The sequence below is a fragment of the Tursiops truncatus genome, chromosome 14, assembly GCF_011762595.2.
Source record: "Tursiops truncatus isolate mTurTru1 chromosome 14, mTurTru1.mat.Y, whole genome shotgun sequence".
Taxonomy (NCBI): domain Eukaryota; kingdom Metazoa; phylum Chordata; class Mammalia; order Artiodactyla; family Delphinidae; genus Tursiops; species Tursiops truncatus.
In genome coordinates, this window is record NC_047047.1 from 82,674,184 (window position 1) to 82,697,669 (window position 23,486).

General features: G+C 36.7%; 1 protein-coding gene across 9 annotated transcripts in view; it reads left to right on the plus strand.

Moving 5' to 3' along the window:
* The window catches only part of KIDINS220 (kinase D interacting substrate 220), a 101,762-nt gene extending 79,459 nt beyond the window's left edge, over positions 1 to 22,303 (plus strand). For 5 of the 9 annotated variants that reach the window (XM_033838050.2, XM_033838048.2, XM_033838049.2 and 2 more), the window contains 6 exons: positions 1,711 to 1,824; positions 8,623 to 8,655; positions 12,829 to 12,957; positions 14,901 to 14,999; positions 16,550 to 16,780; positions 19,243 to 22,303. In XM_033838050.2, coding sequence (XP_033693941.1) covers positions 1,711 to 1,824; positions 8,623 to 8,655; positions 12,829 to 12,957; positions 14,901 to 14,999; positions 16,550 to 16,780; positions 19,243 to 20,505 — 1,869 coding nt within the window. In that variant the 3' untranslated portion in view covers positions 20,506 to 22,303. The remainder of the gene's footprint in view (positions 1 to 1,710; positions 1,825 to 8,622; positions 8,656 to 12,828; positions 12,958 to 14,900; positions 15,000 to 16,549; positions 16,781 to 19,242) is intronic. The other 4 variants (XM_019943321.3, XM_019943325.3, XM_073791603.1 and 1 more) reach the window with 2 other exon arrangements.
* The last annotated feature ends 1,183 nt before the right edge of the window (positions 22,304 to 23,486 follow it).

Here is a 23,486-nt window from a genome sequence, read left to right on the forward strand (position 1 = left end):
ATAGTAGTTCAGTAAACCTATATTTAATATGTGTTACAGCTTTTAAATGTGAGGTAATGGAAATACTGCTGGTAGGACTCAGGTGCTATTGCCAAATAATAGCACTGTAGCCAATTTCTAGACTTTTATTTCAAGTTATCTTCAGTCATGTATAATCATTTGCATAGTATAAATATGATCATTTTCTACTTCAAAAGATGAGAGCACAATTAATTATCAGCAGTATTCAGACCCTATCAAGTTGAGTAGGTCCAAGCTATCCTCATTTTAATGGTCTTAAACACTAATATTTCCTATAGGAAAATGGAGCATCTGCTCTAGTATTATACTTTCTGGAACTGTACTCTAAGATCCCTTGCAGTTTCTTTATTTTTGTTGTCTCCCTCTTTAGTCTAATTTGAGAAAACACAGGGGCTGGTATTCATAGAAGCCAAGTGCATGCCTAAATAAATTTCTTATAAGCTAGGAAGATAGAGAAATTTGAATAAACGTGGCAAAGCAGGAATTCTAAAATTTAAATTTTCCAGTTTTTGAGAAATGCCAGCCATGTAAGTTATGAGGTATACCATTTATAGAGGTCCTGTGAATGTTATTCCATTCTTTTACGCAAATAAGGAGAAAAAGGTGGAGCAATAGCATTTTCTAATGTATTTCATCCTTGTAAACTTTATCTGAGTGGTAGGCAGTGTGAAATGCAGGTTTTTATTTGCCAGTCTTAAAATCTGCTATAATTTTTCGTAAAATGGTTCAATTGATAATTAGATGACAGTTGAAGTTTTGAGACCAAGAATTTTTTTTTTAATATTAAATTACCATACCATCTAGGTGGAGACCTTGTGTTCTCTAATTTCACATGAATAACAATGATGTGATGCTTTAATATCGTTTTATTATTTTTAAAACGTTTAAAAATTTCTCATGTTTTTAGATCTAGTTATTTTTTGCTCTAGTTATTTGAGGTTTTTAGTCTGAAAGTTAAAAGCAGAACAGTTTTCTTAAAATGGCAGGAGTGAAAAAAGTAAGGGAAGATGTTACATCAGTGTAATGAAAGTTAATATGTTTTAATCTTTATTTTTAGCCCATATAATCTGATAGCTCCTGTTTATATGAAGCTGGATACAAATAAATGGTGTATTTATAGATCTCCTCTAAACACTGAATTCCCCGTTTAAAAAATATGCTTGCTTATTTAGGAGACAGAGTAAACTCCAGGATATAGAATATAAAGTAAACTCTAGGAACCTAGAGTAACAGTATTCCTGGAGTCCATGTATAGGAGGTTCTCATATAATTCAGACTTTCTTTGGTCTTACTTAAGGCTAATCTTTTTTTGGTAAAGAATAGTATTCTATTGAGATTCTATTTTGCTTTTTTTTTTTTATGAGAGTGTGAGTTAATATTTGTAAATCACTTAGAACCTGACACATGGTAGACCCATAAAAATGTTAAATGTAAAGAGAAACTCTGGTGTCAAGTTGTAAGGTGCAAAACTTTAGTTGCTTTTTAAAAAGCTTTATTAAATCAACAATATAAAAATTTAAATAATATGTCTTAAGTTTGATATCTTAGAGAATATGAGTGAGGCATTTTTTCTTTTGTTTTGTCACTTGCATTAAAAACTTGGAGTTGTATTTTATTGGTTAGTTTCATTTGCTACATCTCATTTCACTTTGATTTCGGTAATTGTTTTGTTACGTGTTTTCTCCATAGCCATTCTTTGCCCCTTACCTTTACACGCCAAGGTACTACCCTGGCGGCTCCCAACATCTCATCTCACGTCCATCAGTAAAAACGAATTTGCCCAGAGATCAGAGCAATGGCCTAGTAAGTATAAAAAAGCATAACTAAAGTATTACTCTAATATGAAACATAGTCAGCATTAGAAGTTTGCTTATTTCCTTTGTAGTAAAAGCGCAACTTATTTTATAAGTAGTTTTAAGAAACATAAGCTGTTACTAACACAAAATGTATTTTGTTTTCATTTCTGGTAAATATCAATGAAAGGAAAATGACTTGCAGCATCAGGAGGTAAATGATGAGTTGTTTACAACCAGAGTTTCTGGCCAATAATGTTTGTTATCAAACTTTTAAAACTAAACCTTTACATCTGCTAATTTCTGATTTCTTTTTAAAGGACATACATATATGGTAGTTGTGTCTATCTATGTATATATATGCTAGCCCTATGGTATAAAAATTAGAGGACGCATTGAAAGAACATTTTGATTGAATAGCAGAAATTAAGTAGAATCAGGGAAGTATTCAAATGTACTATTAACTCTAATCCAAAACAAAATACATTTGTGCCTAAAATTTTAGGTGTTCCTGATGATAAACATGTGTTAACAATTAAAAAAAAAAGAAATTCCCTGTTAATGTATTTTTTAAATTAGGAGGCAAAAGCTGTAGAACTTAAACTGTTATTTAAATTTTAAAATATTATCATTGAAGGAAAAAAATCTAATCAGGTCCAGGTTTCAGTGTTATATATTATTTCAACATCATGTTCATTCATCATCCTTGTTTGGCTCACTCCTTCACCTTTTACCCACACTCTTGTTTTGTGTTGTTAGGAGGTTATCAAGGAGGATGCTGCTGAGGGGTTTTCTTCACCCACAGACTCCTCGAGGGTAACGGAGTAGTCTTGTGGTGTGGACGCGAGCATCTCCCGCTTCTGCAGCAGTAACGACTGTCTTAATCATGATGACAGCAGTTCACTAACTGTGCATCTGCAGTGTGATGGGCAGCTGGTGTAGAGTAGCTGAATACTAATAATTATAGTTCACGGATTAATGAAAAAGCTAATGTTTAACTTTACCCTTCATTTCCTCCTGCTTTTCCCCTTTTTCAATGACATGGGATGGGTTTTTTTTTTTTTGTCGTCCAATAAGGAAGGGGTTTTTCCAGCATCCATCAGGAGCATTCATTTGGTGGTATTAGTTCCTTAATGTTGGGCTTTATTTTCACATTTGCCTGTTTTTCTGAAGCCTGCAGTTGGTACCATACATGTAGAATAGGTTTGAAAATATCTCCAATCAACCTTGAGACTGCAAAAAGACATTATGAGCTCGATTGTATAGACCAGGAATGGATCCTTAGTGGCTCGTGCTTAATCTGGGTGCCCATGCTTAGTGTAAATTCAGTACTACTACAGCGCTACTTTTCTTTATCTGTATACAGTTGATCCTTAAACAATGCAGGGGTTAGGAGCACCAAGCCTCCTACCAGCCTAAAATCCTAGCAGTCTAAAATAGAGACTGTAACTTATAGTCAGCCCTCTTGCGGAAGTAGTTCCTCCTTATCTGTGGTTCTGCATCTCCGGATTCAACCAACGCAACCGTGTAGTACTGTTGTATTTACCATTGAAAAAAATCTGTGTATAAGTGGACGCGCACAGTTCAAACCTGTGTTGTTCAAGGGTCAACTGTATTAAAATAAAATTTCCAGATAAACAGAGCTAGTACAGCATGTAAAGGGAATTATTTAAAACTTTTTTTCCCCCAACACTTTAGAATGGGTGTCTAAAAAACCAACTTTTTTTTTTTTTTTTGCGGTATGCGGGCCTCTCCCTGCTGTGGCCTCTCCCGTTGCGGAGCACAGGCTCCGGACGCGCAGCCTCAGCAGCCATGGCTCACGGGCCCAGCCGCTCCGCGGCATGTGGGATCTTCCTGGACTGGGGCACGAACCCGCGTCCCCTGCATCGGCAGGTGGGCTCTCAGCCACTGCGCCACCAGGGAAGCCCTAAAAAACCAACTTTTGTAGGAAGTCTCTTTGTATATTTATTATTAAAGGCTTTGTACTTAATAAGAAATACATTTAATGTGATGAGCCATAAAATCTTCATTCATTCAATCAATGTGGAATTTAAGAACCCAGTTTGTATCTTAAGTTCTGTTGATCTGTTTGCAGAATGTTATGCCCATGTAAACATGATCAATTTAAAGAAATGTAGCATAGCAGTTAGAATTACTTTGGTGAAATATTGCATCCTGAATTTATGCATAATTTTTAACTTAAAACATGCATTTGAATAGGCAGTAGTTTTTTTTAACTTTAATTTTCTTTGAATTAATATTAGTGAGATAGGAAGAGAACCATTTTGGTGTTTTCATTGAGGAGCTGATGATTCTTTTTAAGTCATTAACATTTTAGCTGAAGTGTTTGAGAGACTTCAATTATCCACGAATTATGGACACAATAAACCATAGTAATTCTATTTGGGTGTTGGGGGAATATTTAATCCATGGATCATTGCCACTATATGCAAGAATGACTTTCAGTTTAGTCAGAGAGCCTTTAATACATAGTTTCATGCATGCAATGCAATTCTTTGAGCTAAAATTCCTCTGTAAACTTTTGATGAAAGTTGGATCCTGTGAAGAATTTGATGGTCTTAATGACAGAGACATGCTGAAGTAGTAGCTGTTCCCATGCTTAAGGAGAAACACTTGTGAGTAAAAGGTGTCAGTAATTTCAGGGACCAGTGAAGGAGCATTAGGCAAATTTTAAAATGAGTTTTTGGGGAAGGGGAAATAATGCAATTCTTAAGAAGTGTTTGCAAGCGCAATAACGAAGAGTGAAAATGCTCTGAATATATTAGTGCCTTTGTTTAGTAAAATAACCATACTATTTGCTGTTCTTTTAATATTAAAAGGTAGTTTTGTAATCTGTTTAGTGAATAATAGTTGCTTCCCAAGCCTTCTTTGCTTTTAAGAAATTAACAATGACAATAGCATGTAAAATTTATTTAGAAGTAGATTAGTTCAAGTAGACACTTAGTTCAAAACTGTGTTAAAAACAGTGGTGGAAATGTGGAGAAGTATCTATACATGAGAACATTGTATGGGATTTTTATAGCTGAACCAATGAAGAAGTAGTTAATATAATACAAAAAATTTTTTAGCCCTTCATGGCTCCTGTAGTTTTCCAGTACTGTAGTAGAAAATGATATGATTTCTGAGATACGAAGACTGCAGGTGAGTTCATCTCTGCTCATTCATCTGTCTCCTGTATGCAACGCTTGATGACAAAAGCTGCTTATAGATAAGTCAGGAGCTATGCGAACATTTTTGGACAAACTGTCTTGTCATTATGGACACAGAATAATGATTAAAAAAAAAAAAAAAAAAAAAAACACCAGAAAACCAGATCATAGAGAGTTAACCAGCTCTCTGTGGTCTTTTCAATATAGTTGGTGCCATCTTTTTTTACCTCAAGGAATTTCTCATAAACCTTCATAAAGCAGAGCCTTATGAAAATAGTTGAGTTTTCTCACATTAAGGAACGTTGTAATGATTGTGACTTGTGAAGACCAGCCAAGGACTTAACAGATAAATTACAGAGATGTCCGAGGGTCCCACTAAGGCAAAGACATAAGATACAAGCCTCTGTGCTGGCTTTTTTCCACTGTGATTTTATAATAGAGAAAATATATGCCAAATCTTGTAAAACTGAAAAAATATATATTAACATTGGGCCCAGGATATGATCCCCAGAATATTAGAGCTAGAAAGGACTAGTGTTTTTCAAACTTTCAAAGCAGAAAAGCCTTTTTTAGAACTGAAATCTTAATGAGAATTCTAGTTTACAAAACCAGTGAAAAAAGAACTCTGGCCCCCCACCTTGGACTTGCCTTCCCTCTAGGGGATCCTCAGAGAAGGCTAGGACCCATGGTCTAGTCCAGTACCATGGTGCAGACTTCCCTGCGGCTCACGGGAGGGGAGCGCCAGGTGCAGAGCTGGAATCCGTGTGGCTGTTTCCATGGACCGTTCCTCACCACCATGCTGCCCTCTTTGCTCCTGTTAATACTAAGCCTGACTTGGTCAGGTACTTGGTCATTCAAGTTAAATAGGCCCTGGTGATTAGCTCTTTGCCTTGGAGAAATTACTTAACCTCTCTGATACTCAACTTCCTCATCTGGAAAAAGCAGACCTACCTCACAGGTCTGCTTTAGGGATTACTCAGCCTTTGCATACTTTAAGTACTTAATAATCATTATTATTACTACTGTCCCAAAGACCAAATTCCATGGAGCTTTAAAAAGACTCAGAAACTAAAACCGTTTTGTGTTAAATAACCTCTTCTCAGTGGTGGGAGTAGTGTATGAACACTCCAGTCAGTTTAGATTAACTCAGCCTTTTATCTGTTGATGCTTCTCTGGCCTAAAAGGTGGTTTGATTTCCTAGAATCAGTTTGTCTTCCTAGAATTTAGAAGGATTTCCAGCTTATCTGAATGCTCCAAATATTTTACAGTTTTGAAAGCTTCCCAGGAGAATTGTGCTTGGTGCCTTTACCTTCTTTCAGTCCAGGTCCCACAAGGAAGTAGTGGCATTCAGATCATTCTGTGACCATGAAGGGAAGGACCCACCAAGGAGGGCCTGTCTCAAGCCAGGTCTCCTCAGTGGCATTTTGTTGTGGTCTTTCAAAGAGTTCTTACAAGTGTTGTGTTCAGTCTGTTTTTATTTAGGGTATGTTGCTCATGGTGGTAACTGTGTTTCCTTGAAAAGCATTTTTTCGAAGGAAGGAGTGATAGAGCATTTCTTTATCCTTTATCCTTTATCCTTTATCCTTTTATCCTTCCTTGAATTATTTAGCATTGAGTCCTTCAGATGCCTGTTTGATCATCCACTGGTTCACTGTTACAGTGGGATGTGGTAGTGAACAAAACTGATGGAAATCCTGCCTTCCTGGAGCGGATGGGCTTGAGGCTGCCAAGCGGGAACGATCAGTGTTGCTACCAAGTCATTCTTTCTCGACCTCCTGTGCCGCAGGGGTTACTAGATACCTTTAGATAGCTTCATTTAGATCAGCTACCTCACTGAAAAGGCATGAAAATAATTAGCACAACGTTTAATTGCGGAGAACTTCAGAGTTGCAGAGGCAGTGTTAATAACAGTGTCCTGCCTTACAGTGTGCTGTTACTTTTCCTTTTAGAGATTGATGAAATTTACTGAATTAATAAAAGTCTTAAAAATGAAGGTCTTGGTTTTCATTGAACTGGATCCAATTGGTGGAGTGACCAAGTTAAAAGGGAAAAAAAGAGGGGACTCAACTGTAGATCATTTTTATTTCCACCACTGGTTTAGAACTCATAACCTGTTAAACCAAATACATGTCCAAATCAAGCTGTCTCTCATCGCGCAGGAGCAGACTGGGATGAGAAAGCTAAAGCTGCCGTGGGTAAGGCAGGGGCGTTTCAGGTTCATTTAGATGCAGGCCTAGGGCGGGTGCTCTTTGCCAGCGGTCAGCACCTTTTCTCAGGAGGTTCACTCACACTTTCTAAAGCATTTTAGGAGTGCACTTTTTTATTGATCTGTTTCAATTTGGAAAAGTTTTAACATATGTTTTCTCTAGTAATGTAGTGAAAAATTATATTCACTTCCAGCTTCAGAGTCTTTGTGCCAGACTTCAGCTCAAGAAAGCTTTTTTTCCTAAACAATAAACTGCAACTAAATTGATTGAGATATTATCGAAGAAGTAGGATACTGCAGTAAGGATATCATTGAAATCCTAGAGTACAGTTAAAAGTTAAAAAATAACAAAATCGTGTCCTGAACTTGTGTTTTGTTAAAGATTGCCCTTTACATGTGGTGTTAAACCTCATCTGTCAACTTTGACCTAATTATTACTGGGTTGGCCAAAATGTTCGTTTGGGTTTTTCCATAAGATGTTATGAACTTTTTGGCCAACCCAAAATTTCTCATGTAGTTCAAGTCTCCACAGATATACATAGTAACTTCCTAAAAAACCTACTTATAATAACGTTGATATGTAAACTAGAAAACAAGGTTTCCATAAGGTACCCCAGATAATGACATAGTAAAAGAAAAACATTGTAAATTAACTTTGACTCAATATTGTCAGTTATCTTTAGATTATTTTAACTATTTTAAGAATGTTTACCACCAACCTAATTTGTACAGAAGAATAATTAATAGCAGTGTGTCTGCTTTGAATTAGAGTTTCAAAGAACTACATCAGTAAAATAGTTACGTTACTCACAGTATGCAAATATTTTTCACTGTTATATTTATGATTTCTTGAGCTGAAAGGCTCTTAGGGCCTTTCTTTTCAAATGGTATTTTAGTGATCTATTACGTGCCACATGCCCAGTGAAACAAAACCCAAATTTGAAAAGTGTATCTCTGAATGTTAACTATAGTGTGGCTAGATAATATTTTATTTTATGAAGTGAGCATGTGAATTCCAAGTATTTAAACCCTGTTATTAAATTGGCCTGCAATTAATAGTGGCAGTTTTTAATCAGAATATTTAAAAATTAATTTTAAACTTGTACATAGTAGGAATATTGACTTTTTGTAGCAAATTTTATTTACCTGGTTTTCTTGTTGAATGTATGGCCCATGATTTATTCTTTTGAGAAAGAATATAAAATTTGAGAGTACAATTTTAAAATTACCAAGCACATGTTAATGACATGAAACTACTGTGTGTGTGTGTATGCGAGTGTTCCTTGCTTTGTGTTGCTGTAGAGGTGGTGTGTTCGAAGTCATGGGAAAGTAAGAGGAGTGACAAAAGTGCTGCCTGTTTTTATTACATATGTGTATTTGATGTTTTCCTTTAAGCTCGTGTCCTTCATTCTGTTTTATTCCTTCCTTAAAGCCGTGTGACTCTGGGTTTAACAAACAGAGACAGGTACAGAAACTTTCAGTGAAATCCTACTCACTTTCCTTGTTTTAGACTATTAGAAGCAATCATTGGCAGCTTCTTGCTGGGCTGTTTATAAATCTGTGCTCATTTCGGTGCCTTGGGTTTATTTTAATAGCTGCTTTCAGCCTTTGCATGGCTCTCATTTCTGGCTAATCAGTTCTAAGCTTGTTTAATAAATTTACCAAAGATGATAATGTTTCAGAGTGTAGCTTTAATCTACTTATAATATAAAATCATATAGTTATATCAAAGTAATTTAAATCTGTCTTGTTGTTAGCTTTACTTTGACCTGGAGGAATTCTGATTTGTATGTATTTTGAAGTTTATATTTAACAGTTTAAACAAACTAACATCTTCTGCAGTCAATCTCCTGTATCAGAAAAAAAATTTTTAAATAAATTATGATGTATACTGAAGTGATCTTTTCTTGACTTGTAACAAGTAAATTTCAAGTAAGAATGCATGATAAACTTTAAAGTATTACCATTCTTTGTATTGCCAAAGTAATGTAATTAGTTTCCTATTAAGAATTTACATATTGAGTTATTGAATATGCTTTTTCCTTATCACTTTTATACTCCTTCTCCTTCTTTTTATGAGAGTTCCATTTAAAGGTCATTCTTTTGGCTACTAAGATTCATTTGGCTTCAAAATAATTTTATTATATATGATTATTTTAGAGGAGACCTGCGAAATAATCACTATTTCTCTTTTATTCAAAGAAGCATATTGTAATGTATTTTAATTTATTGATAATTTACCCCTTTTCTTGAGAAAAGCCAACTCACAAATAATGAATAGTCAAACTATAGCTTTGATGGAATTACAGGGATATCCATTGTGTCTTTTCTTATAGCTTCTCAAAGCCATTCAGAGATAATATATATTTTCTATATAATTCCCAATGAGGGACAAAATATGTTTTCAAGTGATAAAATGTAAAAGTTTTGAAGGATCATGAAAGTAAAATAATGTGGAGTTTTTTGTTTTAAAGGAAAGGGTAGTATCTTTATTAATGTGTCTCCATTGCTGAATTCTCAGATTCCTTTAAGATACTCTTTAACATTTTACATTCCCCCCCCCCGCCATGCAGACAGAGTTAATCTGTTCCATGTCTCTTATACTTACCTTTTTTAGCACAATCAGAAATAGAGTTTTTTTGTGATTAAAAATTTTTTTTTTACTTTAAAATAATTTTAGACTTAAAAGGTACAAAAATAACATTCCCTTAATGTTAGCATCTTTCCTAACTGTAGTATATTTCTCAAGAGCAGAAGTGAAAATTTGTACAATATTCTTAATACAGACTTTATTTGAATCTGACCAGTTTTTCCACTAATGTCATTTTTCTGGTCCAGGATTCAATCCAGTTGTATTTTGTTATTTCTCCTTAGAGTTCCCTAATCTGTGACAATTCCTCAGTCTTTCCTTGTCTCTTATGACCTTAAAACTTCTGAAGAGAACTGATCATAGATATTTTGTAGACCGTCCTTCTATTTGGGTTTGTTTGCTGTTTCCTATGATTAGCAGATTATATATCTTTGGCAAGAGACCCACAGAAGTGATGCCGTGTCCTTCTCAGTGCATCATATTTGAGCATCTGTGAGGGCCTAAATCTTCCCACTGGTCATGCTAATAACCTCAGTCATGTGGTTAAGGTGGCATCTGCCAGATTTCAACACTGTGAAGTTTTATTTTTCCCTTTGTAGTGAGTAAATATTTAGGGGGAGATACTCTAAAACTCTGCAAATATCCTGTTTCTCCTTATACTTTTGCCCATTAACTTTAATGTCCACCAGTGCATCTAGTGTACAGCCACTCTTGTGGTGTTTTCCTGATGGTAATTTTCTGTTCCTTTCTTCTGCATTAATTAATTGGAATTTTATAAGTAAAAGCTGTCTCTTCTTCCTCATTTATTTACTTATTCAACTTTTTATTTATATCGGTATGGATTCATGGATATTTTATTCTATGAATTATAATCCAGATGATCATTATTTATTCTGGTGATCAAACTGTTTGCTTGTGATTTTTCTAATCAAGAAAATGTAAACAAGTGTAAATGTACCCAGAAAGAAGAGCTAGGTTGGGGAATAAAAACATTTGAAAGACAGTATTAAAGATCATTTAAAAGATAAATATTGTTCAGCAATAAAAAAGAATGAAGTACTGATCCATGCTGTAGCATGGATGAGCCTTGAAAACATACTAAGTGAAAGAAGCTAGCTGTGAAAGGTCACATGTTGTGTGGTTCCATTTATATGAAATGTCCAAAACAGGCAAATCCACAGAGACAGTAGATGAGTGGTTGCTAGGGGATTGGGACTAGGTGTTGGAAGGGATAGAGAATGACTGCTGACGGCACAGGATTCCTGTTTAGGGATACGAAAATGTCCTAACGTTGATTGCGGTGATGGTTTCACAGCTATGTGAATATACTAAAAGTCATTGAATTGTACACTTTTAATGGGAGAATTGTATGTGAATTATATCTCAAATAAACCTGTTTAAAAGACAGAAAAACAAAACAAATATGGTTATTAAAAATTCATAGAAAGCAGTTTAAGTTTCCATAGTAGATACTGGTTAATGAACACTTTGAATATTGACTATACTCATCCAGGCAGAAAATAGAACTTTGTATATAAATATGAAAACTAAATTCTGGAAGTACTAGTGTTTTGCTGTTAGTATTTTTGAAGTAATTGAACCTCAGACCGTATAATATATGACATATTTTAAATTTATATTTAATTGAAAACAAACTATAAATAAATGTGTTTTGTGCAGTATATTCCAAGGCATTAATTTACAAATTTTTATGGGACTGTCTTACACTTGTAAACTTGCTAAGACTCCCTCTCATAAAATTACTGCCTCACTGTCCAATATGGTCTCATCTCCTAGCTGTACTTATATTTATATGTAATATAGGCATATTTTGTTTATATACTATGTGTGTATATTTATTTATCAGTTCATAATAGAGTATTATGTTACGCTTTCATGTTACAAATCATGTTTAACAAGTAGCTAACAGGCAGTTTGGGCTGTCATAGTCTACCTTGGTAATGGTAAAAGAGGCAGTAGAAAATGTAAATTTACACATACTTGAGGATAGGATAAATTGTATTTATTTTAAGACTAGATTGACTGGTAAACAAGACAGGTCATTTGGAGTGTTTTCCTCTATACTAGTTGGTTTGTCTTCTCTTTATTTTGGTTATAGTTTCTATAAACTCTTTAAAAATAGACAGTGCAACCAAGAAAATAGGAAGTTATAAGACCTGATAAGTTAGGGTTCCCATCCAAATCTACCACTAACTAGCTATTTATTCTGTGACGTTGAAGCCAGAACTTACCTCTCTGTAAGCCAGTGTCCACATCTGTAATCGAGGAGCTTCATGTACAGTTGGCCACAGGCAAATACTTCTTCAGTATGTCACCATATTCAGAAAAGGTTTTTCTTCTAAGTAAATACTAGATTTATTATTTTGACTTTTCTTTTAAATGAGACCAAATTTTAATGGATCATATTTACTTCCACATGTGTTAAGAAGTAATGCTGTTGTTTCATATTTACATGATTATTGTATCGATTCTTAAGGGGAAGTTTTAGACCCCTTGGGTATAAAATATGGTCACGATCTGAAAACTTCAGATAGTTAATAGTCGTAGACTGTTAAGGTAGTCTGTAAAGACATTCAAAAAGTATAGGCACTTTTAAAATTATTTCATAGATTTACTTTTTGTATTTTGTAATATAGGCATCAGTAATTCCCCCCATTCCTTTTCTTTTTTTAACCCCCTGTCTTCTGTTATTAAGGGCTACACCCTTCTCTCTTGAGGTTTGAAGTTAGGCTCTCTTGCCGTTGGCCTTGGCTTGGCTCGTGGAATGTTCTGTCTTCTTAGAAGAGTGGTTTTGATCAGGCTGTATCTGCTATAATAAAAGATACTTCTTAAGGTATAGCAGTAGCTAAATCTGTTCCCTAATGGCATTTCCCCATACTGCACACATTCGCTGTCTTTACTTTAGTTTGAAAATGTATTGTTAATCAGAGTACTTACAGTGTAACTTCACAAGTTTCTCTGTCACATGACTGCGTATATCTGACATTAAATGCTGTTCATACATGTATTTTTCCATGACTTATCTAGGGATCAGGCCCAGCCTCAGGAACAATATCACTGAATTCAATGAATGTGGATGCGGTTTGTGAGAAACTGAAACAAATAGAAGGGCTGGACCAGAGCATGCTGCCTCAGTATTGTGCGACCATCAAGAAGGTGACCAGCATGTTTCCCCGCTGACTCGAGACAGGGCTGAGGGCGCCAGTGGCGGGCTCTGTGCATGGCGAGCACTTTGTATTTAGCTTCTCAAAGACGAGTTCTCTGTTGAAATGGGAAAGCTCTAGGTGGAAACAGGTTTCTTACTATTTGTATCCTAAAATTGCCCCTTTATCCCTTAGTTTAGAAATGGATAAAAGAAAATAAAGTGTTGTATTACAACATTCCTGTAAAATGATCTAATATAAGGGGGAGTTCCCTGGCGGTCCAGTGGTTAGGCCGTGGTGCTTTCACTGCCTGGGTTCCATCCCTGGTCAGGGAACTAATGTCCCACAAGCCACGCGGCATGGCCAAAAAAAAAAAAAATCTAATATAAGTCAAAAATGCTTTGATGAGAAGTACAAAGTTCTAAAGGATTTCACATTAAGATTAACAATAACTTATATTTCCAATATGCAACATAGAACATTTGAAGGCCTTTTCTTTTATGTTACATTTTCTTTAATTATAGTATTTATTTGTGACTTAATAAGTATCCAAGTAAACCATACTTACTTCATTTTCCTCAGATTCTCACTTTCATGTCTTAGAGGACTTCTGATCATGTCCCGTTTGAAAATACCTCAGAGGTTTAGGTTTGCAAGGCTAATGCATTTGAGGAAGTTTATTTCTTCCGAGATCTTTTCTTGCAATTCCAGTAACTACCACGAGCCTGGGATTTTGAGGAGGCTTCCCATCTACAAGGCTAACCCAGTCCCCGTTTTAATAGATACTTCTGCTAAGTTATACTTTTTCTATCAGAGATACAGTGAAGGAGAACATGAACAACAAGCCTGTAATATTTACATACTTTAAAGTCTGGCATCTAAAAAGGTTTTAAAAGAATTATGAGCACATATACCATTTCACTAATCTTAAACTATGTTTGGTCAGAAAGGTTCGGATAACGTTAGTTTTCTCATAGATCTGTTTAGTGTTCATCCCCATTTGCAAAAGTGTCAAGCACTGCCTTTCCAAGGTACAAACCTGACTCTCCTCACGGCAGCTTGGTGAGCGTCAGGGAAGAGGGAGGTCTCCACGTGAGCCCTTTGTGGGGATTTTGTTTCCCTCAGGACAGCGGTTCTCTGCCCACTCAGCTCTTTACTCTCAGGCCTTGGCTGTTTGAAGCCCATCGTAGCAACTGGTTTCTTAAGTGCTGCTAAGCTCCTTGCATTTCTACAGCAGGACCTCTGCCGTAGGCTTGCTCTGTACATTCTTTTCTTCAGAATTAACTTGGAAACTGAGCATTCTTTTGGTTTTAAACCCAGGTATTCCATAATTTTACCACAGTTAATAAAGTCAGGTTTTGTATTTTGTGAAATAAGTAAGCTACCTGTTATTAATAAAGAAAATTCTATCATTTCTTACTTGGAAGGGACTGGAATTACGGAGACCCAATAGTGACAAGATCATTTTCTGTGAATTTAATAGACTGGGAAATTTGTTGGTGGACATTCTTGGTGGCTGAAGTTATCTCGTAAAGTTGATAAACAAGTTTGTCAGCGCTTCACTTCATTTAGAAGTTCATCAGTGACCAACATGCTGACAGATGTCTTTGTCCCCTCCCAGCAGCTTGCCTTCGTGTTCATGTTTTATGATTAGAGGGAAAAAGCTAACAGTTTTGGTATTGCTTATGGCAGAATAGGTAGTTTTGGAAATAGTTGGAGGGTGAGCTCTTGGGTTGGTCCCTGAAGAATGATTTATTTTACTCGAGCGCCTAAGACCCTTGGAAGAGTATGGAGTGGCTTGTGTTATTCAGATTCTGCTTGTTTATTAATTATTACATGGGGTGGTAACCTTCTTTAGGTCAGTATTTTCTAGTTTCTAATATAAATGTGCTTTTTAATCACTAGAAGTTCAGAATCTCTCACATTTTGTTTATCTTTGTGTTTGTTTCTATTCAGGCAAACATAAATGGCCGTGTGTTAGCTCAGTGTAACATCGATGAACTGAAGAAGGAAATGAATATGAATTTTGGAGACTGGCATCTTTTTAGGAGCACAGTAAGATATTTTTAATATTTGTAGAATTATTTACAACATTTTATAAAACAAGTGCCAGTAAGTACTGGTCTAAACTGATATTTTCCTATATTTTTAAAAAAACATGTAAAAATTACATTTTACACTTATGTGTACAGCTCTGGTATATCCTGTTATGTAGAATATACACAGCAGCACTTAGCACCATTTGCCTTTTGGGCATTTCACTTGGAAATCTGGGAGAGAGGCCACCTGCCAATTCTCCATGCTTTCATTGACCAGGACACTCTCCTTGACCTCACTCAGTCAGGCTTCCCGAAGCCTCTAGGCCTCGACCTTGGTGTCTGTCCTCGTTGCGCCTGCATTGCCCCGTTGTAGGAAGCATCCTGTTAAGTCAGTTGAGAAAGAACCTCACCCTCAGTGTCTGATCACCTTCGCTATCGCTATCCGATTACATTCCTCATCTTGCACCCCTCCTCTGCTCCCCGTGAGGTCCTAGACCCCAGGCCTGCCTCCAGAAGGTATCCTGTCAGGTCAGTTCAACCAGAATCCCACCCCCCGTTACCCCTGATGCTTCCTCTTAGCAACTTTCCATCCACTCACCCCCGCCTCGTTCCTGGGCTGTAAATGCCCACGTGTCCGCGCTGCTTTTGGAATTGAGCCCAGTTCTATCCTGAGGTCCGTTTTTCCCCGTTGCGATAGTTCCTGGTTAAAATCTGTTTTTACTGCTTTAGCTACTGTCCAGCTGTGGTTCTCTTTGACACACTCCAGTTGCATTTTGTTTTGTTCTTAAGTTAAATTTTAAATTAAAGTAGTAACACAGTGGTCAAATTAGAGTATAGTGTATATGTGATGGTTGTTGTCATTACAGTTATCTGTCAGTATCTGTGGGTGGGTGGTTCCAGGACTCCGGTGGATACCAAAATCTTCAGCTGCTTAAGTCCCGTATATAAAATGGCATAGTAATATTTGCATACTACACACATCCTCCTGTATACTTTAAATCACCTCTAGATTACTTATGATGCCTCATACAATGTAAATGCTGTGTAAATAGTTGCCAGTGTGTGGCAAATTCGTGTTGATTTTTGGAACTTTCTGGAATTGTTTTCCGAATATTTTCAATCTGTGATTGGTTGAATCTGCAGGTGCAAAACCACTAGATTCTGAGGGGCGACTGTACTTCTTTTAGTATAGATGATCCTTGAACAACTCGGAGATTAATCCACTGACAACAGAGTCAACCTCCGTATCCAAGTTTCCTCCGCATCTGCGGATTCAACCTACCCTGGACTATGTAGAAAATATTGCCGTCTTCACTAGTGAAAAATATCTGCGAGTAAGCAGACCTGCACAGTTCAAACCTGTGTTGTTCAAGGGTCAGTTGTATTATTAATGTAGAAAGATAAGCAGATAAGAACAAATGTATTTGAAATTCACTTACAGAAAGTATGCTTTCTCATTTCCATTAGAGTAACTTTATGTTTAATTTTTAAGATAATTTCTAAAGCTTCTAGAATGTGATGTGTCAGTGCGGATAGTGATGACTTTTTTTTTCTCTCTCTCTCAAGGTACTAGAAATGAGAAATGCAGAAAACCAGGTGGTCCCTGAGGACCCACGTTTACTGAGTGAAAACAGCAGCTCAGTTCCTCGCGGTGAATCTGCGCACCGCTCGTCACACGAGTTGCCTCACACCGAGCTCTCCAGTCAGACTCCCTACACACTGAACTTCAGCTTTGAAGAGCTGAACACACTCGGCCTGGATGAAGGGGCTCCACGTCACAGTAACCTAAGTTGGCAGGTATTTATTAAATGCCATTTTTCATATTACTGAAGAAGAGGGTGGTGGTTAATTCTCCGAGATTATGTCGGTGCATTTATATAGTCATTCAGAAAATCTTTAATGAGTCCCTGACTGAAGAGGATGGAGGGAGGAGTCCTTACTCTCCAGGAGCTGTGTTTTTCTGGAGAGGACAGTCAGTAGAACAAAAAGAAAATAACATGATTTCAGAAATTGATAAGAATTGAGAACATAATAAAATAGAGTCATGGCATCGAGGGTGAACAGGAACTGGCCTACTTAGGTGGTTAGCTGAGTTCATCTTTCACTTGCTGTTTCCTTGTTAAATTCAGTAATCATTGGCTAAACACATCTTTATTGGATAACCTGCCACGTTACCCCTTTGAGCACCATAACCTGGTTTTTCAGTATGTATGTTGCACACTGTTCGTGGATATTCGTTTTCTTTTTATTATCTGGTGTTAGGTACGGCTGAGTTCTTTCTTTGGATGTTCTTAGAAGAGGGAGGAGAGGCGAGGATCAGGAATAAAAACAAAAGTGAGAGAACGTGAGAAGGAGTAAGGGCTGGACGAGAAGAAAAATAAACTAGGAAAAGACCGAGAGCAGGGTACAGAGCAGAGAGAAGACAGGCAAGGGAGGAAAAGTAGTAAGTAGCCACCAAGAACTCTCTACTGAAAGGGAGCCGTATTTAGAGAAAGGAGTACCTGTTAGGTCTACCATTTTTAAGGGTGTTGTGTTTGATTTGGTAGTAAAAATATTTTTTGGTTGTTATTATCTTTTTCTACGTACTATCAATCTTATTTCTTTAAGTTGAGAAGCCATTTTATTGGGTGTTAACTAAGATAAAAATTTCCTTATTTTATGATAAGTCCGCACTTGACCCTTTTATCTCCCTGTTTCAACAACAGTAATTCCTTTCTTTTCCCTGGAATTCCTTTCAACATTTCTTAAGAAATCCTCATCCTCTGCTTTTCCATACTTGGTATTTACCACTGTGACCTGGAAAGTCTCACAGCCTTCCTATCAATGCAGCAGTTCTCAAACTTTTTTTAAATCTCAGAATCCTTTTACACTCTTAAAAATTATTGAAGACCCCCCAAAGAGCCTTCGTTTATGTAAGTTTTATCTGTCAGTATTTACTATATTAGAAATAAAAACTGAGAAACTTAAACCAATTATATGTTAACATAAATAACATTTTTATGAAAAATGACTATTTTCCAAAACAAAACATATTTACTGAAAATGATACTGTGTTACAAATCTCTTTAATGCCTGCCTTTGTAGAAGACAGCTAGATTCCTATATCTGCTTCTGTGTTCAATCTCCTGGGAGGTCACACATGAACCAACCTCTGGAGACTCCACTGTACACTATTGTGAGAATGAGAGTGGAAATGCAAAGGTCATCTTCATATTCCTAGGAAAATAGTTTAGACCTCGTGGATCCCCTGAGAAGGGGTCCACATAACTGCATTTGAGAGTGAGGGCGGCACTGTCCTGAACTGGGTCTCAGGGAACCTTCTCAGGGAGCTGGGTCATTTTCTCCCGGTGGCAGGAAGACTCTGCCTTATTTCTGCTTTGTTTCAACCTTTGCTCTTGCCCTTTCTTAAACTTCCTTGATTCTTTTTCTTCCATTTCCTTCCTCTTTTTCCTAATCTTTACTTTTTATTCCTCATGTTATTAACCTTTTCTGGGGTCTGAAGCAATTCTCGTCCTAAAACTTCACATTGGAAATCAAACTTTTAAAAATATTTTATTTCTGTTTACTTGGACCTGAATGTTGGCCTCAAGGCTTCCATTTTTGTTCATTTGGATCCTGTATTTGTCTTTTCCATTGCACTTTATACTTTTCCTTTTAAAATCTGTTTTTTTCTCTTTTTTTTTGCATTTTGAGTACATTTTTTTTTCACTGAATTGGAATTTGACAGAAACTTCATGTCGTGCAAGTTGAGAAAGGTTCTATTTAACATACATTTAAAGACTTGAGTATTTTGTTTTTGAGATATATCTTAGCTCTCATCTTCTTTCTCTTTTCTAAGGGGAACTTTTATATTTTATCAATGAAGGTGACTTTTGCCGTAAATAAATTTAAAAGTTTGAAATGATAAAAACAAGTCCTAAGGTTATTTGTTAATATAACCTTAAATTATACTTTTAAATATTAACAATAAACTAATTTTATTAAAATTTGTGTAAAGCTTTCTAATAACAGTAAAATTATTCATAAGTTCACAGCTTTTGTTAAACTGTGTTATGCAGAATTCTTCTAAAAGAATTTGGTATTTTAAGGACTTTAAAAATTCTTATTGTCCATATATATATATATTTATTTATTTATATATATATATATATATATATATATATATATATATGTATAAAATTTCCTAAGCTGATGTTTATTGTGCCTTTTTTTGGGTTTATTTGAATTCTTAAATTATTATTACTTTTTTGTCTTCACAGTCACAAACTCGCAGAACCCCAAGTCTATCGAGTCTCACTTCCCAGGATTCCAGTATTGAAATTTCAAAGCTTACTGATAAGGTGCAGGCTGAGTATAGAGATGCCTATAGAGAATATATTGCCCAGATGTCTCAGTTAGAAGGGGGCACGGGTTCCACAACAATGAGCGGCAGGTCTTCTCCACACAGCACATATTATATGGGTCAGAGTTCATCTGGGGGCTCCATTCACTCTAATCTAGAACCAGAGAAAGGGAGGGATAGTGAACCAAAGCCAGATGATGGAAGGAAGTCATTTTTAATGAAGAGGGGAGATGTTATAGATTATTCCTCATCAGGAGTTTCCACTAACGATGCCTCACCCCTGGATCCTATCACTGAAGAGGATGAAAAGTCTGATCAGTCAGGCAGCAAGCTTCTCCCAAGCAAGAAGTCCTCAGAAAGGTCAGGTCTCTTCCAGACAGATTTGAAGCTGAAGGGAGGTGGGCTGCGCTATCAGAAACTTCCAAGTGATGAAGATGAGTCTGGGACAGAAGAATCAGACAATACTCCACTGCTCAAAGATGACAGAGACAAGAAAGCTGAAGGGAAAGTAGAGAGAGTGTTGAAGTCTCCAGAACACAGTGCGGAGCCTATTAGAACCTTCATTAAGGCAAAAGAGTATTTATCAGACGCCCTCCTTGACAAAAAGGACTCATCTGATTCGGGAGTGAGATCCAACGAGAGCTCTCCCAATCACTCCCTTCACAATGAAGCAGCTGATGACTCCCAGCTTGAAAAGGCAAATCTCATAGAGCTCGAAGATGACAGCCACAGTGGAAAACGGGGAATACCACATAGCTTGAGTGGCCTGCAAGACCCACTTGTAGCTCGGATGTCCATTTGTTCAGAAGACAAGAAAAGCCCTTCCGAATGCAGCTTGATAGCCAGCAGCCCTGAAGAAAACTGGCCAGCGTGCCACAAAGCCTACAATCTGAATCGCACACCCAGCACTGTGACTCTGAACAACAACAGTGCTCCAGCCAACAGAGCCAACCAGAATTCTGATGAGATGGAGGGGCTTAGGGAGACGCCCCAAGTCATCTTGAGGTCTGGTTCCAGTTCCCACTCAACTGCCATTCAGAATGAAAATCTAAAAAGCATGACGCATAAGAGAAGCCAGCGTTCAAGTTATATGAGGCTCTCGAAAGATTCTTCAGAGCTGCACGCAGTAGCCTCTTCTGATAGTACAGGCTTTGGAGAAGAAAGAGAAAGCATTCTTTAAGAAAAACAAGCAACTTTAAGAAAAACAAGCAAAAGCAGAATAGTGTTACTATAATCCCTGTGACAAGACTGACCTGAGTTTTATGGTGAATCCATCCACGCACACCACCTGTACATTTCACTCACAAATAATTAACGGATGAGAAGGTCTTTGGCAAAAGAGACGTACACTGTACAACAGAGGGAAGTATAAGATAGCCTGGTCCATCTGTCAGCCCCCATTGTCTTTGTACTTAGCAGCTTAAAAACCCAATATTGTTATTGCACCTTTCGTTGGCATATAACTGCAAGACAAGATGAGTATAAAGATAGGTCAGAAGTAGTTTATTAAATATAAAGGGCTTAATTCGCCAACAGAAATTAAAAGCTAGAGACCCCTTTCGTAGAACATTCATTCATTAAATATTTGAGGGAAGACATGATGTTAAATGAACCAGAAGCACATTTTGCTCTTAAGGGGTGAAACATAAGAACTTACAGCTTATGGAATAGCCTAGAGACTAAAGGTTAATGCTCTGTAAGTTGCAAACCGGTGTTCTGTATAATAGACAAATTGCTTATCAAAGAGTTTTTAAATTTTAAGTAGAAAATATAAAGAGGGCTTTAAAAATTGGTAAGAATGTGAGTCAACAGTGCCCAAAGTAGAGCCCCAGTAACTGGGTCATTGTGAGCTGCTAGGAGAGTGGCCCATGGAGAGGGGCCGATCACCTTCCTATGACCTGGATGCTCTTCTCTCCAGATCCCAGACATGGCTTCAAGCACCATCCACCTGCCCGAGAACCCGCCCTGGTCTACTCTGTAGCTCCTTTAAATTGTGTGCTCAGCTTTCCTTAGTGAGCCGAGCGATGAGAGGAAAAAAATGAATTCTTTCTCTGGGAGAATCAGGGAGACATGGATAATAATAGGCACTAAAAATCTTCATGGAATGGGAGACTGAGGACATAACTATAGCAGAAGGGTCAGTGACAGTTGACAAGTGACAAGGAAATATTTAGTTAGGGAGACCGAAATCACTGCCTTCTATACCAGGGCAAGGTTTATCTGCTTCACCTGTTCCTAAATCGGCATGTTAATTCTGGGGGAGGTTAATAAGAAATACTTGTAGACAAAAGTTTAAAAACATGTAACAAAGCAGGAGTAAAAAGAAGATAAATCTGGGTGTGACTTTTCATTTACTGTTAGCAGAGTTAAGAGAATGATCACATTTAACTATTGTGTGGACTAGAAATTTACCCTGGCATCATGTATTGACATTTTTTTGGTCATTTTAACATAGCTTACTTATGTAGAACAATTTTGGTAGTATATCTTCAGTCACAGATAAGATTGTAGGTGGTGAGATCATAGAGGAGCAGTTACCTAAATTTAGCGTTTACATTTTTGATGTTTTTCACTTACTGGGTTTTTAATATGCTGAATAGTTTATCTACTTGACCAGTCGTTGTATTAAAAAGTTGCTCTTTTGGGTTTCGTTGCCTTGATGTTTGAGTGTAATCTAACATTTTCATAAAGTGTTTATTTTGCATGACCTTAACAAATGTTTTAACCAATTAAAAAAGAAGGCAGGATGTTGTTGACATTGTATGTTGAAATGTTAACATTTTAGTACTTACAGTGTTTATTAGTCTGCAGTACTGTGTAATTAGTAATTATTTCAGGGGCGATACTTTGTTCCTTTTCAGGTGAGTAGATGCAGCTTAATATCACTGTAGTGTATTCTTTATTCTGTTTGTAAAGTTAATACCAGCGTATTAAGTGTACAGATAGATTTAGAAAACAATAAAAAAAGTTGCATGCTATTCTGAGTCATGAATTTTTATTCACTATAGTGATGATGATTCACAATTCAATTAAAAATAAAAAAGTAATTTGTGTGTTTGTTTTGTCAGAGGTCTAAAGTTCATTAAAGACGTTCAGGTGCATGTAGCAGTCGTGCAGCTGCAGGAGTGTTCTGAGCTGCTCTCTCTAGTCTTTCCGAGACAGCGTGGCTCAGTGCCTGAATGGTGCCTTTGTGAAGCATTAGGGCCCACGGTACAGCTCAGTACCGTGCATTTGTGTAACTACAAGAAGTAGGTTTTCCAGATCCTGGGAGGGTATCAATTTAGTTGTTGTATGAACATTCTGGAAAAGTTTGCTTTTTCATAGTGTTTTAGAAATTGACAAACCAGATGGGTTATTGAGTCACACCATCATCCCTTTGAATCTGTGTGTCTATGTGCATGTATATCTGTATCTATTTATAATCCGTAGCTCAGCCTAACTCTCACACATGCAAAACTCTGCTTTAAGCTGGGTGACAAATGACGGAAAAGAGAATTGGTGCTCTAAATTTGCTAGTCCCTTAGCTTCTGCCTCAGAGTCTTGCCATGTTTTATAGACCGTTTTGCCTTTACTTTAAGCCGCCGATAGTTCTGTTCATGTACCATAACGTAGGCCAGATCCATTCACCGTGGACGTATGGAGTGGTACCTACGAGGACAGCCTTTCAGTAGGAGAGACTAGAGAACAAGCTGTTGCTCTCTCTCAACTGATATAACTTTCAGGATGCTGAGCATTTAAGGATCAGCTCTCAAATTTGGAGAAATGTAAAATTCATAATAACCAACGTTTTCAATATTAACAGGAAAACTTGTTTTTGTCTTTTATTTTTATTTATTTGAGTTTTCTATAGCAGTCAGAATAATTTTAATTGCCTAGCCAAATAATTTTAGAAACTTACTTGCTAAAATTCTTCGTCTTAAATTGAGGACTCTTTGGATCACTTGCATGTTATAGTTCTGAGTGAAATATACTTGTAATCAGGATTTTTTTTCTTACAAATACTAACCATTAGAAAATATTTTCGAATGAAATTACATCCTTTATCCTTCTGGCTAAAATACTAAATTTAAAAGGTTTTAAAACTACATAGATTTTGGCTGTACCAGGAATTCTCAGCCTATTTAGAGCTTAAAAATCCCTGAATTCCTGGTTAACCCTTGA